This window comes from Mus caroli, unplaced genomic scaffold (genome assembly GCF_978045245.1).
Source record: "Mus caroli unplaced genomic scaffold, Mus_caroli_1 scaffold_5, whole genome shotgun sequence".
Lineage (NCBI taxonomy): Eukaryota > Metazoa > Chordata > Mammalia > Rodentia > Muridae > Mus > Mus caroli.
In genome coordinates, this window is record NW_028227260.1 from 150,465,727 (window position 1) to 150,480,309 (window position 14,583).

The 14,583-nt window shown below is 46.3% G+C and overlaps 2 protein-coding genes and 1 long non-coding RNA gene across 7 annotated transcripts in view; 2 read left to right on the forward strand and 1 right to left on the reverse strand.

Moving 5' to 3' along the window:
- Tbc1d25 (TBC1 domain family member 25) overlaps window positions 1-1,782 on the forward strand; it is a 23,392-nt gene extending 21,610 nt beyond the window's left edge. For both annotated transcript variants that reach the window (XM_085838283.1, XM_021153067.3), the window contains one exon: window positions 186-1,782. In XM_085838283.1, coding sequence (XP_085694409.1) covers window positions 186-1,547 — 1,362 coding nt within the window. In that variant the 3' untranslated portion in view covers window positions 1,548-1,782. The remainder of the gene's footprint in view (window positions 1-185) is intronic.
- The window catches only part of LOC147004864 (uncharacterized), a 13,487-nt gene extending 2,823 nt beyond the window's left edge, over window positions 1-10,664 (reverse strand). Inside the window, exons 1-2 of the long non-coding RNA XR_015047201.1 lie at window positions 9,944-10,664; window positions 663-900 (exon numbers count right to left, since the gene is read on the reverse strand). This is a non-coding gene — a long non-coding RNA (uncharacterized LOC147004864). The remainder of the gene's footprint in view (window positions 1-662; window positions 901-9,943) is intronic.
- Window positions 10,665-10,778: 114 nt separating this feature from the next.
- On the forward strand, window positions 10,779-14,163 carry Rbm3 (RNA binding motif protein 3). 4 transcript variants are annotated; one of them, XM_021153110.3, is made up of 7 exons: window positions 10,779-10,892; window positions 11,458-11,570; window positions 11,850-11,956; window positions 12,572-12,671; window positions 12,771-12,864; window positions 13,182-13,267; window positions 13,571-14,163. In XM_021153110.3, the coding sequence occupies exons 2-6, from the start codon at window positions 11,468-11,470 to the stop codon at window positions 13,240-13,242; spliced, it is 465 nt and encodes a 154-aa protein (XP_021008769.1). In that variant the 5' UTR covers window positions 10,779-10,892; window positions 11,458-11,467; the 3' UTR covers window positions 13,243-13,267; window positions 13,571-14,163. The 4 variants fall into 4 exon arrangements, with proteins under 4 accessions (XP_021008769.1, XP_021008768.1, XP_021008772.1 ...); XM_021153109.3 differs by having other exon boundaries at window positions 13,182-13,263; XM_021153113.3 differs by having other exon boundaries at window positions 13,185-13,267.
- Window positions 14,164-14,583: the final 420 nt, after the last annotated feature.

The window sequence follows — 14,583 nt, forward strand, 5'->3', positions numbered from 1 at the left end:
ATAGGTGGGATAGAGAAATCCCAGGGAAGGAGGGTCTGTGTCAGGTATGTCTCAGTGGCAGGAAGGCAGATCTATCACAAGGAGGACAGAGGTCACAAGAGATGGGTGGTAACTAGTTGACAAACATGGGTACATACGGCAGCTCACTAGTTGAAACTCAGCCCCATCTCTTCTGTCTCTGGCAGGTAGTATGGCGGTACCTCCTGAATGTGTACCCAGATGGGCTGACTGGCCGTGAGCGGATGGACTACATGAAACGTAAGAGCCGCGAGTATGAGCAGCTCAAAAGTGAGTGGGCCCAGCGAGTGAACCCTGAGGACCTGGAATTCATCCGCAGCACAGTCCTCAAGGATGTGCTCCGCACAGACCGAGCCCATCCCTACTATGCAGGGCCTGAGGATGGCCCACACCTACGGGCCCTTCATGACTTGCTCACCACCTATGCCGTTACCCATCCACAGGTATCATACTGCCAGGGGATGAGTGACCTGGCCTCACCAATTCTTGCTGTCATGGACCATGAAGGCCATGCCTTTGTATGCTTCTGTGGCATCATGAAGCGCTTAGCTGCCAACTTCCACCCTGATGGCCGTGCCATGGCCACCAAGTTTGCCCACCTCAAGCTGCTATTGAGACATGCTGACCCAGACTTCTATCAGTACCTGCAAGAAGCAGGTGCCGACGACCTCTTTTTCTGTTACCGCTGGCTGCTGCTGGAGCTCAAGCGTGAATTCGCCTTCGATGATGCTCTTCGAATGCTAGAAGTCACCTGGAGTTCACTGCCCCCTGACCCTCCTGAACACGAAGTGGAGCTCGTCGGACCTCCCAGCCAAGTAGCAGACACTGGCTTTGGTAGCCACAGGGGACGGCCAGTACGTCAGAGGCACATGCTGAGGCCTGCTGGTGGAGGAAGCAGTGCTTTTGAAGATGCTGTTGTCCACTTAGCTGCATCTAGCCAGGGACCTAGTGGTGGGGGTCGTCTCCTAAGACAAGCCAGTCTGGATGGTCTCCAACAACTCAGGGATAACATGGGTCCCAGGAAGGACCATCTGGTCCAACTATCCCACCCAGCTACTCTCATTAGCTCTAAGTCCCTCTCTGAGCCCTTGCTGAATTCCCCAGATCCACTCCTCTCCACCTCTTCTCGGCCCGATTCCCCATCTTCGTCATCTCCTCCATCTACCCAGGAGGCTTCTCCTTCTGGTGACATAGCTGTAGGATCCCCCTTAATGCAAGAGGTAGGTTCTCCCAGAGACCCTGGGAAGCCTGTACCACCTCCACCTCCAATGGGCCTTCCCCCACCCCAGGAGTTTGGCCGAGGGAACCCATTCATGCTCTTCCTCTGCTTGGCTATCCTGCTGGAGCATCGTGACCACATCATGCGCAATGGGCTGGATTACAATGAGCTAGCCATGCATTTTGACCGCCTGGTTCGTAAACACCATCTAGGGCGTGTCTTGCGTAGGGCTAAGGCACTCTTTGCTGATTACCTACAGTCTGAAGTGTGGGACTCTGAGGAGGGGGCTGAGGCCACAGCTCCATCTTGATTATACTCCCTCCAACCCTCCAACCCCAATGGTACTCCATTCTTTGCCATGAGGGCCTACACATGAGACCTTATTCCCTGCCTGCCATCCCCAGACATGTTGGAGCCTGAGGCCCTCTCTCCCCAGGTTTGAGTATGTGTGGCTCAGCGTTGGCACTGCCCCACAGAGGCCACAGCCTCGTTCTGTTTTTGTTGTTTCTAAACTATACTTTCCATATACAAAGGTCACTGTGGTATGTGTATTTCTCTATTTCTTGAATGTTATAAAAGTTACTGGGGCCTCTTTAGTTGATGCAACTGGAATACTTCAGTTGATGTAGAGTGGTTCCTGCTTTCTCTGCCACAAGAATAGTTGTCAGAGATCAGTTATTGATGAGCCCAGCCCAGGGACTCCTCTAGCTTTCCATGCACTTGGGAACCAGCTTGTGGGACTATGCCATGCTCAGAGCCCTAAGCTAGCTTTCCATCCTGCCTTAACCATTTCAGCATATTTGCCTGTTCCACATCACTAATATAGTTAAAAAAAAAAATCAAGCAGAGAAAACGTGGGCCCTACAAGAATTTGCCTAAGTACTTGCAAGATAATGATACAAGTCAGGTTCTTGGGGCTGGATGGCGGCTCAGGAGTTAAAAATATGGATTCCAGCCTGGTGTTGGTGATGGTGGCAGCAGGAGTGGTGCACACCTTTGTTCCCAGCACTCAGAGGGCAGAAGCAGGCAGATCTCTTGAGTTCAATGCCAGCCTGGACTACAGAGCAAGTTCTAGGACAGACAGGGCTATACCGAGAAGCCCTGTCTTGAAAAACAAAAATACCCAAGGACACTCATTATGAGTGGTTAAGAGTACTGACTGCTCTTCCAGAGGACCTCGGTTCAATTCCCAGCACCCACATGGCAGCTCACAACTCTGTTACTCCGAGATCCAACGCCCTCACACAGACATATGCAGGTGAAACCCAATGTACATAAAATAATACTCATTTCTCTTACAGAGGATGCGCACTCAGTTCCCAGCACCTACATGGTGGCTCCACTCTATGGCCATCAAGCAGCTACCTGGTATAAAGAAATCTAAAGACAAACAAATAGGTCCTTGACCAGGCTGCAGTGGTATGCACATACATTCTCAGCTACTTGGGAAGATAAAGAAGGAGAATCACAAGTTTAAGTCTAGCCTGGGCTATAGAGTCAAAAATGTCTCAAAAGTGACCCTTCTTCCCCAGTCAGAATGTGGAGTTCTCTCACAAGGAAACTCTCCTGTACTAAGGCTATGGGTGGTGGATGAGGTAACTGGGATCCCCAAGGAATGACCTTGTGCCGGGGTCTGACCAGAAGATTTGCTGCCACAGATGAAGGAGCATCAGGGAAAGTATTGTCTTACCTGCCCGCACCCCCTTTGCGCCCCAAATTAACATGTAAAGCTGAGGAGGGACCTTAAAAGGTTCCTGTCACCCCCTAGTATCGGTAGAGGGTTAGTCACTTGAGGAGCAGGAGCAAACTCTCTTATTATTTAAGTGTCCAGCATATTCAGATACTACGGGTCTACCAAGTGTACAGAAGGGCTTGGCCCTCATGGGAGTCATCCATCCGTTATACAAGGGTATAAGGGCTTTCTGGGGACTTTATGGGGTCCTTTTGTCAGTAACTAGCTTAATTATTCTTTTAAACATTTGAATTTTGTTTTGAGATAGAGCTCTGGCTGGCCTCGAAGTTGCTATGCAGCCTGGCTGGCCTCAAACTCAGAGATCCTCCTGCCTCTACCTCCTGAGTGCTGGGATTAAAAGTATGTGGCTTTAATGTGAATTTTATGTGTATGGGTGTTTTGCCTACATATATGTCTATGTACTACTTGTATGCCTGTTGCCTGTAGAGGCCAGCAGAGGGCATCAGATCCTGTGGAACTGGAGTCACAGATGGTTGTGAGCTCCCGTTTGGCTGCTGGGAAGCAAACCCAGGTCCTCTGGAAGACCAGCCAGGATTCTTTTTTGTTGTTTTCATTTTGGTTTTTGAGACAGGGTTTCTCTGTGTAGCCCTGGCTGTCCTGGAACTCACTTTGTAGACCAGGCTGGCCCTCAAACTCAGAAGTCTGCCTGCCTCTGCCTCCCGAGTGCTGGGATCAAAGGCCACCACGCCTGGCTTTTTTTTTTTTTTCAGCCAGTACTTCTTTTTTTTTTTTTTTTCCTTTGTTTTTTTGAGACAGGGTTTCTCTGTGTATTCAGCCAGTACTCTTAAAACAGCGAGCCATCTGGTATTTAAGGGTCACACAAGTCAGTTCTGTGCATGGCAGCTTGGAACTTTCGAGTGCCAATGAATCCATTCTTTGAATAGGCTTGGGCTCTAAAAGGCGGAAACTTGTTTCTGTAGGATACCTGGACCGTCTGGTCCATTCCAACATGGAAAATAATATAAGTTGCTGAAATCACTAGAGAAACTACAGAGGAAAACACAGGTTCCAGAGCTGACCAAAGGGCTTAGTTAAGAGCAGTTGCCCCCAAGGCTGCTAAGCTGACTGTATTCCTCAGGACCCACATGGAAAGAGCTGACTCACATCAGGAAGCTGTTCTTTGCCCTCTCCATGGACTCCTGCATCCCAAACACACATGAAATGAGTAAGGAGCCAGGCATGGTGGCTGTGTCTTTAATCTCAGCACTCAGGAAGCAGAGGTGGGCAGAGTTGGAGGCCAGCTTGGTCTACATACTTAGCAAGTTCCAAGACATCTACAGCTATACAGACAAACCAACCTACCTACCTACCTATCTATATAAAATTTTAAAAGAAAACATAGGTTCCAGAAATTGCAGCACAGCTCTGAGACCCATGAGGGCATAGAAAGTAGTCTTTGTTTTTTAATGTCTTTTTTCTCTTTTATTCATTTTAAAAAGTTTTTATTTGCTTTTAGTGCATTGGTGTTTTGCCTGCATGTATGTTGTATTCCCTAGACTTAGACTTAGAAACAACTGCCACCTGCCATGTACGTGCTGGGGATAGAACCTAGGTTATTCGATTCTTTTTTTTCCTTTTTTTTTTTTTTTTGAGAATTAATTTTTTTTTTAGGTATTTTCCTCATTTACATTTCCAATGCTATCCAAAAAGTCCCCAATACACTCCCCCCCCAACTCCCCTACCCACCCATTCCCATTCTTTTGGCCCTGGCATTCCCCTGTACTGGGGCATATAAACTTTGCGTGTCCAATGGGCCTCTCTTTCCAGTGATGGCCGACTAGGCCATCTTTTGATACATATGCAGCTAGAGTCAAGAGCTCCGGGGTACTGGTTAGTTCATAATGTTGTTCCACCTATAGGGTTGCAGACCCCTTTAGCTCCTTGGGTACTCTCTCTAGCTCCTCCATTGGGAGCCCTGTGATCCATCCAATAGCTGACTGTGAGCATCCACTTCTGTGTTTGCTAGGCCCGGTTATTCTATTCTTAAGTGCCTGGGTGGCCATTTAACCACTGGGCCACAGAAGGCGACCTAGAGCTGTTATGTTTTGAAAGACAGATGGCTGGAAGCAGCAAATACAGTCTAGGCTAGGGAAATGGAAATGCAAGTTAGTATGGCCCTTCCCCTTTCTCCAGCACACCTTGGGAAGAGTCTTTGCCCACTCTCGGACTGAAGAACTCACCCAAATCCAGGTGTCCAGACAGCTAGTGTGAAAGAGCAACTGTCCTAGGAGAAGACGTGGGCAGCCAGGGGCTGTCAGTCCTCCAGATTCCAAGACTGCTGGGTACTCTGAGGGGGACTGCCTTTAAAGAGCTCTTCCCCTAAGGCTTTGATGACTTCTTACTAGAACACTTGCAGACCTATGAGAGCAGGCGTGAGTAATGACTACCTCTATAGTGCTAGGGGCCACACAGTTTGGCTCATCCCTCACACTTCTCAAAGTGCAGGTAAGTGAACAGGCGGGAGCTTGATCCCCAGCATTCCTCAATGCATTTTGTCAGCTAAAGCAGCAGGTAACTTCAGTCCTTTGAACTCATGACTAGAATATACATAGTTAGTGAAACTATTGGCAGGGAAAAGTAGCCCGGAAGTATCAGCTATTTATGACAGTATAACAAGTTACTTTCATACTTAGCAGCTCAAAACAACAAGGATTTATCTGTCCTGCAGTTTCCAAGGGTGAGGAATCTGGAAATAGCTTAGTTGGGTGGCATTGTCCCAGGATTGTTTCTGACGTTTCAGTTGAGTTGTCAGCTTCACTTCCCTTAGGGCCCATTCATAGGGCTATACTGGCAAGAGCCTTTTGGTGGGGTTCCTCACAACATGAGACTTAATCATGTAGATGAGATCATGACCAAGATACAAATTACAAGACAGAAATTACAGTGTGTGCGCACGCACACACACACACACACAGCCTTTACCTCCTGTAGCTGGCAAGCAAGCTGCTAAGATCCTAGGTCTGGACCACCACCAGAATTTGCAGTGCTAGGGACTGGATGCAGGATTTTATACATGATATGCAGACATTCTACCAACTGAGTTATATAAGTACAGAAAATGGAAATTAAAATGAAATATTAGGACTAAGTCCTGATATAATAGTAGTTAGCTAGAGAGATAACTCAGTGGTTTAAAACACTGGCTGCTCTTCCAGAGGGCCTCAGTTCAATCTCCAGGACCCACATGGCAGCTCACAACCATCTATAACTGCAGTCCCAGGGGATCTGACCTCTTCTGGTTTCCAGGGACACCAGGCATATTATGCACAGATGTACACACAGGCACAACATCCATACACTTAAATTTTAGAAAAATCCCAAATAATCATAACTGCAATTTTTTAAAGTCTAAGCTAGGCATAGCAGCATACACTTTTTGTTTTTGTTTTGTTTTGGGTTTTGGTTTTCCGAGACAGGGTTTCTCTGTATAGCTCTGGCTGTCCTGGAACTCACTCTGTACACCAGGCTGGCCTCGAACTCAGAAATCTACCTGCCTCTGCCTCCCAAGTGCTGGGATTAAAGGCATGTGCCACCACTGCCTGGCCAGCATGCACTTTTAATCCTAGCACTGGGGAGGTTGAGACAGAATTATCTCACAGTTGAAGACAGCCTGAGCAAGTTAAGCAGATCCTGTCTTAAAAAGTGGTGCAAGGGTAGGAGATGGGGTGGTGATATGGTTCAGTGGATAAAGGCACTTGCTGCCAAGCCCGAGGACCGGAGTTCTGTCCCCAAGACCCACATGGTCCAAGAGAACAGACTTGATGAAAGTTGTCCTCTGATGTCAACATGTGCATCTCACACATACACACAAGAAGTTACAAAGGATCCAGAGTATTTATACAGTCTGCAAAGAAAGGGATGGCTGCCAAACACATTTAAGCTGGAGAGTTTATATATGTATATAGTGTATGTGTATAATATCATTTCTGTCTTAATTTGTGCTTTCTATTGTTACTGATAAAGACCATGGCCAAAAGCAATTTGGGGAGGAAAGGGTTTATACCTTTCCTTATACCTTTCATCATGAAGGAAAGTCAGAGCAGGAACCTGGAGGCAGAAGCAGAGCTTCCATGGAGGAAGATGCTGTACGTACCAGTCAGAGTTCTTGAGTAACAAAACTTGTAGAATGAATGAATATGAAGATATATATATATATATATATATATATATATATATATATATATATATATGGAGAAGGGGATATTAGAATGATTTACAGGCTGCAGTCCAGCTAATCCAATAGTTGGACAATGGCTGCAAACAGAAAGTTCAAGAATCCAGTAGTTGTCTTAGCCAGTTAGTATTTGGTATGTGCTGGAATCCTGAAGAAGTATGCTCTAATGTGAAGGAATGGACTTGTTAGCAAGGTGAGAGCAAGCAAGCTAAGAATCTCCTTCCTTGTCCTTATACAGGCTTCCAGCACACGGCATGGCCGGATTATTAGTATGTCTTCTCACCTTAAGACCCAGGTTAACCTAGCAAACACAGAAGTGGATGCTCACAGTCAGCTATTGGATGGATCACAGGCCCCCAATGGAGGAGCTAGAGAAAGTATCCAAGGAGCTAAAGAGATCTGCAACCCTGTAGGTGCGACAACATTATGAACTAACCAGTACCCCGGAGCTCTTGTCTCTAGCTGCATATGTATCAAAAGATGGCCTAGTAGGCCATCACTGGAAAGAGAGGCCCATTGGACTTGCAAACTTTATATGCCCCAGTACAGGGGAACGCCAGGGCCAAAAGAATGGGAATGGGTGGGTAGGGGAGTGGGGGGGGAGGGTATGGGGGACTTTTGGAATAGCATTGGAAATGTAATTGAGGAAAATGCGTAATAAAAAATATATATTAATAAAAAAAAAGGAAAAGAAAAAAAAAGACGCAGGTTAAAGCCATGTGTCTTCTGGCCTCAACATCTAGATTAGAAGTGGATCTTTCTACTTCACATTAGGAAAAAAAAATCTCCACTGGCATGCCCGCTATTTTTGGATTTTAGTTAATTCCAGATGTGGTCAAGTTGTCAACCAAGAATAACCATGGCAGCAGCTGCTTGTTTAGCCTGCTTTCTTCTATAACCCAGGTCCTTCTGCGCAGGGATGGCACTGCCCACAGTAGGCTGTGCCTTCCTACAGCAATCTTTTTTTTTTTTTTTTCAAGAAAATGCCCCCACAGGCTTGCCTACAGGTCAATCTAAGCGAAACATTTTCTCATGTGGGGTTCCCTTTGCCCAGATGACCCACTTGTGTCATGTTGACAAAAGAACAGCCAACACAGTTGTTGTCTATCTAATCTTCCAATGTAAATGAGAAAAACACCTTTTATATTAGCAGTTACAAAATTAGATACTGTTAGGGCACAAAAAAGGCCTTGGTAAACTCAAGAGTGTCAATATTAAAGGCTGCGGGTGTAGCTAAGTATTACGGCATTTGTCTAGCTAGGTATGGTAGCACATATCTTTAATCTTAACACTTGGTAAAAGCAGGCAGATCTCTGTAAGTTAGAGGCCAGCCTGGTCTATATAGCAAATTCCTAGCCAGCCAGGCTATATACTAAGACACTTATCTACAAAAACAGTCAAACAAACAAAACCAAAATTAGTCCATAGTTATCTTTTTTTTTTTTTTTTTTTTTTGGTTTTTCGAGACAGGGTTTCTCTGTGTAGCCCTGGCTGTCCTGGCACTCACTTTGTAGACCAGGCTGGCCTCGAACTCAGAAATCCGCCTGCCTCTGCCTCCCGAGTGCTGGGACCATAGTTATCTTTAGTCTCACTTCTCCAGAAGCTGAAGCAGGAGAATGACTTGAGCCCAGGAGTTTGAGCCCTCTTAGGGGACTTAGCAATATCCCATTTTCAAATAAATAGATAAAGTTAGTCACAGTGATGCACATCTGTAGTGCTAGGTAGGAAGATTGAGAGTGTGAAGCTATCCTGGGCTATGCGGTGAGGTCCAGGCCAACCTAGAATACATACAGACCCTGTCTACATAGAGACCCTGTCTCCCTCCCTTCCCTACACTCGCTCTGTGTGTGTGTGTGTGTGTGTGTGTGTGTGATGTAAATAAAGATATTTCATGCTCTTTGCTGGGAAGATGTATTAGGTATCTATTGATATCAAATTAGCACAAAGCTTAATGAGTATATCAGGCATGCTGCTGCATGCATTAAGTTCTAGCCTGTGTGAGGCTCAAGGGGCAAGGGAACTAAGCACCAATTCACAAATTGAGTTTCACAGTCAGACCTTGTCTCAAGACAAAACAAACATCTGTGGTTTTAGAGGGTCGGCGTTCTGGGATTGGCCTAGCTAGGTAACTCTGATTCATAGCATTCATATACCATCCATCCAGGTGTCAGCCTACACAGTAGTGTAGGTGTGGATCCACTTCTAGGAAGGCCTGTTCCTGTACCTCTTGGCAGTATATCACAGTTCCATGCCACTTTATTCCCCTCTATAGGACTGCTCTTGATAAGATTTTGTTTGCTTATTTGAATATGGGGTCTCACCTGGGCAGGGAGGATTTCTTTAAGTTCAGTCTGCATGAGAGAACAGAAAACCAAAGTGCCTTTTATCGACCCAGTCACAACACACTCTGACTTGTGCTTCGATTATTTTGTACATTATAATTGCTCCCCTAAGTCCAGTCCATACTCAAGGGGCAAGAGAACTAGGCTCCAATTCTTTTGTCTGGCGTTTTTCTTGGGAGTTTGGCAGATGGGTGTAACTAACTAGATAGCCCAGGCTGGCCTTAAATGCAAGAACCTACTGCTCCAGGCTCCCCAAGTGCTAGGATTTCTGGTCTAAGTTATCATACCCAACTAAAGTGCCAGATCTTAATAGGAACAGTATCAGTGTGCACATACCTTAAACCCTCACGTAATATGACCTTATTCTCAACTCTACATTAAATGCAATTTCAATAATCATCCAATTTTTGTTTGCTTATTTGAATATGGGGTCTCACCTGGGCAGGGAGGATTTCTTTAAAAGTCCAGACAAATTGGTTGTGGTGATGATCCCAGCACTGAAGAGGCTGAGGCAAAAGTTTTGTGAGTTCCTGGAGGCAAAGAAGTTGTTAGGCACTGAAGGCTGGGAAAGATCACATCGTCAGGCAGTGGACTTAGACACTACTTGCTTTGGATTTCATTATGTACTGCAAAAGTTCATCCTTTCGATCAAGACCCAGTATCCCGAATAGAGAGCAAAATTCGTTTGGTGGATTGGGATTTGCACCCTTTGAAGCTAGGCTACCTGACTTGCTGAACGCATTATCAGGCGTAAAGAGACTGTCAGATAAGGATGCAAACTTAAGTCAGAGGATGACACCAAAGGAAGGAGTCCCCTAACAAGCAGCTAGATGTTAGGGGGAGGAGTCGGAATGTTAGCATTCGGAAATGTAAGGTTTGACAGGAAGAACTCAGAAGGCCTTGGGGCCTTAAGGGATATGCAGTTAAAGGTCTAAAAAGAAAAGATTGGTTTCTGAGGACGGCAGTTCGCTGGCACCGACCTACTGTCAGTTAGGACTTCCTATGGAAAGGGAGAGATGACGTCAAAAACACTGAAAATGACGTCAGGGAGGAAAAGGCTCTATGGATCCAACCGTATGAGATGGAAAGGGGGCCAGTCTCTCGGGCAGAACGGAGATGCTTATAGGAGAACGCACTGAACTCATAAAGTTCCTCTCGATTCCCGGAAGCGGCGAGGCAAATTGCTGCCTCCGCCTTCCTCGTCCTCTTCCGAACCCCCCCGCGGGCCTCAACCAATGAGCACGCACGCCAGGGCGCGCTGGGGGACGTTGTGTGACGTCTGGGCTACGCACGCTTTATCAGGCGTCTTCCCGCGCCGCAGTCTCTCTGTTCTCCCGGTTCCTTCGAGCTCGTCGTCTCTTCCGTCCTCTGACTTTTAATTTCCAGGTAAGCGCCTTCGCCTTGCTCAGCGCTCGTTCCCCACCTCACTTCCTTGCCCTCTATGGGCGAGGGACGAGGGCAGGAAGAGTTGTGGCCGCTGACATGTGGGCTTGAGCTCCGAGGAGGGTTAGACCCAGGCTCGAAGGCAAAAATGTATTCATTGTGAGGCGGGCGTGCTGCATCGGAACGGGAGAAAGGCCGGAAGGCACGGGCTCGGGCGGCGGCAGTGGCGGGGACCACGCGCCAACCTGTACCGGCTGTCCCTTCCCACGTGACCGCCGCCATCTTGTTCTGCGGGGAAAGAGGAAATGCAATGCTGCTGTAGGCCTGCGCGACCGTGCAAAATGACGGGCGTGGCAGCCTGGGATGTTGTGGGCATGCGCGATAGGAGTCATCAAATGGCGGATGGGCTCAGCCTTGCTGGTTCCCGCCTTTTCTGCTCCCGAGCCCCTTGCCGTTTGAATTGTCTCTTTTAACCCATTTTCTGTTCCCCGTAATTCTCTGTCTCCGGGTGTTGTACGCCTCACTACCTGCCACATTGACTCCCCAATAATTCGTGCACTCCCTTTAGGACTTCTGCCATGTCGTCTGAAGAAGGGAAGCTCTTCGTGGGAGGGCTCAACTTCAACACCGATGAACAGGCACTTGAAGACCACTTCAGCAGCTTTGGGCCTATCTCTGAGGGTGAGCCATGGACCAGCCCTGGGGTTGAGGGTTGGTGGAGAAGAGCTAGTCTAGAACTAAAACCTGAAATTCTCTTTAACTTCCATGTCTGTACGGTAACGGTTAGGCCGAAATAAATGCAACTGGATACAGGATTTTTTTTTTTTTTTTTTTTACAGGAGGAGGGGGTTGACGGGTTCCTAATTCTCCCAAGTGCTATTTGATCTGTGGCTGTGCCTGGCTATTACTTTCTACTTAGATGTTAGGGTTCTAACATTTGTCTTTCTGCCCCTCCCCCAGTGGTTGTTGTCAAGGACCGGGAGACTCAAAGATCCCGGGGTTTTGGCTTCATCACCTTCACAAACCCAGAGCATGCCTCAGATGCGATGAGAGCCATGAATGGAGAGGTGAGGCCTCCTGCCTGCACAGGGGCCGTCTCCCTGTCTGCCACTTTCTTCGTTCTTTCTGTTTTCCCTCTATGTCTGCCAGGGGCAGCGTGGCCACTCACAGGAGCATGACTGCCTTCTGTTCTAGGGGGTGGAGGGCAGCGGCAGACAGAGCCGGGCTGCCTGGGAGGCGACGACTGGTCCTGCATGAGGCGGAGAAGCCACCTGTGGATGGTTGACCTGCTCTGGGCTTAGGTAGTAGAGTCTGCAGAGCTGTGGGCCTGGCAGAGGACCGGAGAGGACCTCGTGAGTCTGCTGGGATGGACTCTGAAGCCTCTAGCCCTAATAGTCGGGCAGCTTAGAGGAGTGGGGAGGAGACGTCAGCCTGAGTTCAGTCAAGATGTAAGTAGTAGCAGGGGAGACCGGTGGATTCAGGTCCTTTTGTGGGATTCCATAGCTCCTGGTGAAGCCATTCTGGTCAGTGGAGCTTGGCTTGGACGAGGCACCCAGAATTTGGTGCCTAGCAGGAATTTCTGGGCTCTTGCCTATGCCTACCTGCCTGTGCCCATTCTTCCCTCATCCCTACTGTGACTGACTGACGACAATTCATTGTGTCTGTCTCCTTCCCATACCTAGTCCCTGGATGGGCGCCAAATCAGAGTTGATCATGCAGGAAAGTCTGCCAGGGGATCCAGAGGGGGTGCCTTTGGTGGGCGTGGTCGCAGTTACTCTAGAGGTAAGTGCAGTCATGGTTGTTTGATTATGAGATTAGATGGGGCTATTTAATGTTAATAGCCTATGTCTGAACATCTACTACTTGAATATTTTTCTGTAGGTGGTGGAGACCAGGGATATGGAAGTGGAAGATATGACAGTCGACCTGGAGGATATGGATATGGGTATGGGCGGTCTAGAGACTACAGTGGCAGGTGGGTATTGAGAGGTTGGGATAGTCAGGTACCAGTGTTTTTAAATCTATTTATGCTGAAAATGGGAATTCTACATAGTGCTCATTTCATGTGTCCTGTTTATAAATTTTTTAAAAAGTATTATGTGGCTTGGATATATCAAAGGTCAATTGCCTGTGCCTACCATGTACCAACCTCATGAATACAGTCTCCACCTGAAAACTGGCTAACATTTCTATTGTGCATGTGCTATTATGAAACATGACATGTATAGTTTTTAATGTTTAACGTCTACAATGTAGAATACATTCTTGTAAAACAATATCGCTTTTTCCCAGAAGCCAGGGTGGCTATGACCGCTACTCAGGAGGAAATTACAGAGACAATTATGACAACTGAGACGGGGCATGCACACAAAATGTAGGTGAGACCTGAAAATTGGCACTGCGTCAACCTGTAATCATCAGACCCTCTTCTCTTGTCCCTTTTGCTTTTTCTTTGCCACACTGTCCTTTATCTCTGCCGCCTTGATACCTAACCCAGCCAGTCTATCAGCCTCTTGGCTGCTCTTGCTGTTACATGCATGCCAGAGCTAGTTGCGGGGGCGGGGCATGGTAGAAATAAAAGAGGTGGTGTGCTGCATCTTTATCAACTCTGGGAGGTAAGCATGTTATCTTATCAATCTGTTTCTTCCTGACATCAAAATTGTACCTCTTACTATTCTCAGATACACAAGGAATAACACTTCTGATCCAGGATCGTCCTTGCAAATTGCTGTATTTATAAAGATTTTTGGAGCTGCGCTGAAACGTCTGTTTTAGTACATCAAGTTCTATTTTTGAATTGAGCTCCCAAGGTAGTTTGTTAAAGAACTTTTAGAAAGCTCCATGTGTTCTTTAAACATTTTTCCCTTTTAAAAACAAATTTTAAGGCATTTGTTACAGTCCCAATATTTTTCCTTTTATCAGAATTTTTGTTTAGGCACTCAGGATTATTGTTTCTGGCCAAAAGAAAAAAGTGGCCAGGCTAAATGAATTTTTAAAGTTGATGTGTATTTAGGGACATTTTAAAACCTTGTAAACAATGTTTATCATGGCCAGAAAGTGATTTCTGAATGTACTTATGAACAATCCAAGTCAAGATCATGATTACTTAGAGATGTTTTTTTATTAAAGATCACCATCCTGATTATATAGAAGAGCTTCTTTAAAATGTTTGTGAATGTCATTTTTTAATACTGGAAGAAAAGTATTCTGTTGTGTCTGATGTGTTTAGGATGTCCTTTATGGAGCTAATTAAAAGATGAAACCTGAACACAAATCAATACTGATAATGCTTTTTCCTTATTCAAACCCAGTTTACAATTTAAAGCTAGAGGCAAGTCAGGAAGATGAAGCTTGGAAAACATACTGGGATGGGCAGGAACTGTCAGAAGGGTTGAGGCTTGAATTTGAAGTTAGTTTGGGTATATGGTGAGACATGAAATGTGATGGATACAGATGAAAGTCACAGACTTTCTGTATCCATCACATTTCAAAGTCCTTATGACTAGAATTGGGTTTTCTGAAATTGTTTCTTGGCTCTTTTCACAACTATTACTTTCCTAAGTTTGCTTTTCTGGGTACAAGGTAGATGGATATCCTTAATCTCATAACATGGGCAGTAAACTTATACACAGAATAGTGCACTTTTAATGGGGACTGGAGTGGTGGTGTATACTATATGTCAGACATAAAGGAA

Excerpts from the sequence above, each read along its gene's own strand:
- Rbm3 (XM_021153110.3), top strand. The coding sequence starts at position 11,468 with ATGTCGTCTGAAGAAGGGAAGCTCTTCGTGGGAGGGCTCAACTTCAAC. Across the intron at positions 11,957-12,571 it reads TGAGAGCCATGAATGGAGAG|TCCCTGGATGGGCGCCAAAT; the intron begins GTGAGGCCTCCT and ends TCCCATACCTAG. Across the intron at positions 12,672-12,770 it reads TGGTCGCAGTTACTCTAGAG|GTGGTGGAGACCAGGGATAT; the intron begins GTAAGTGCAGTC and ends ATTTTTCTGTAG.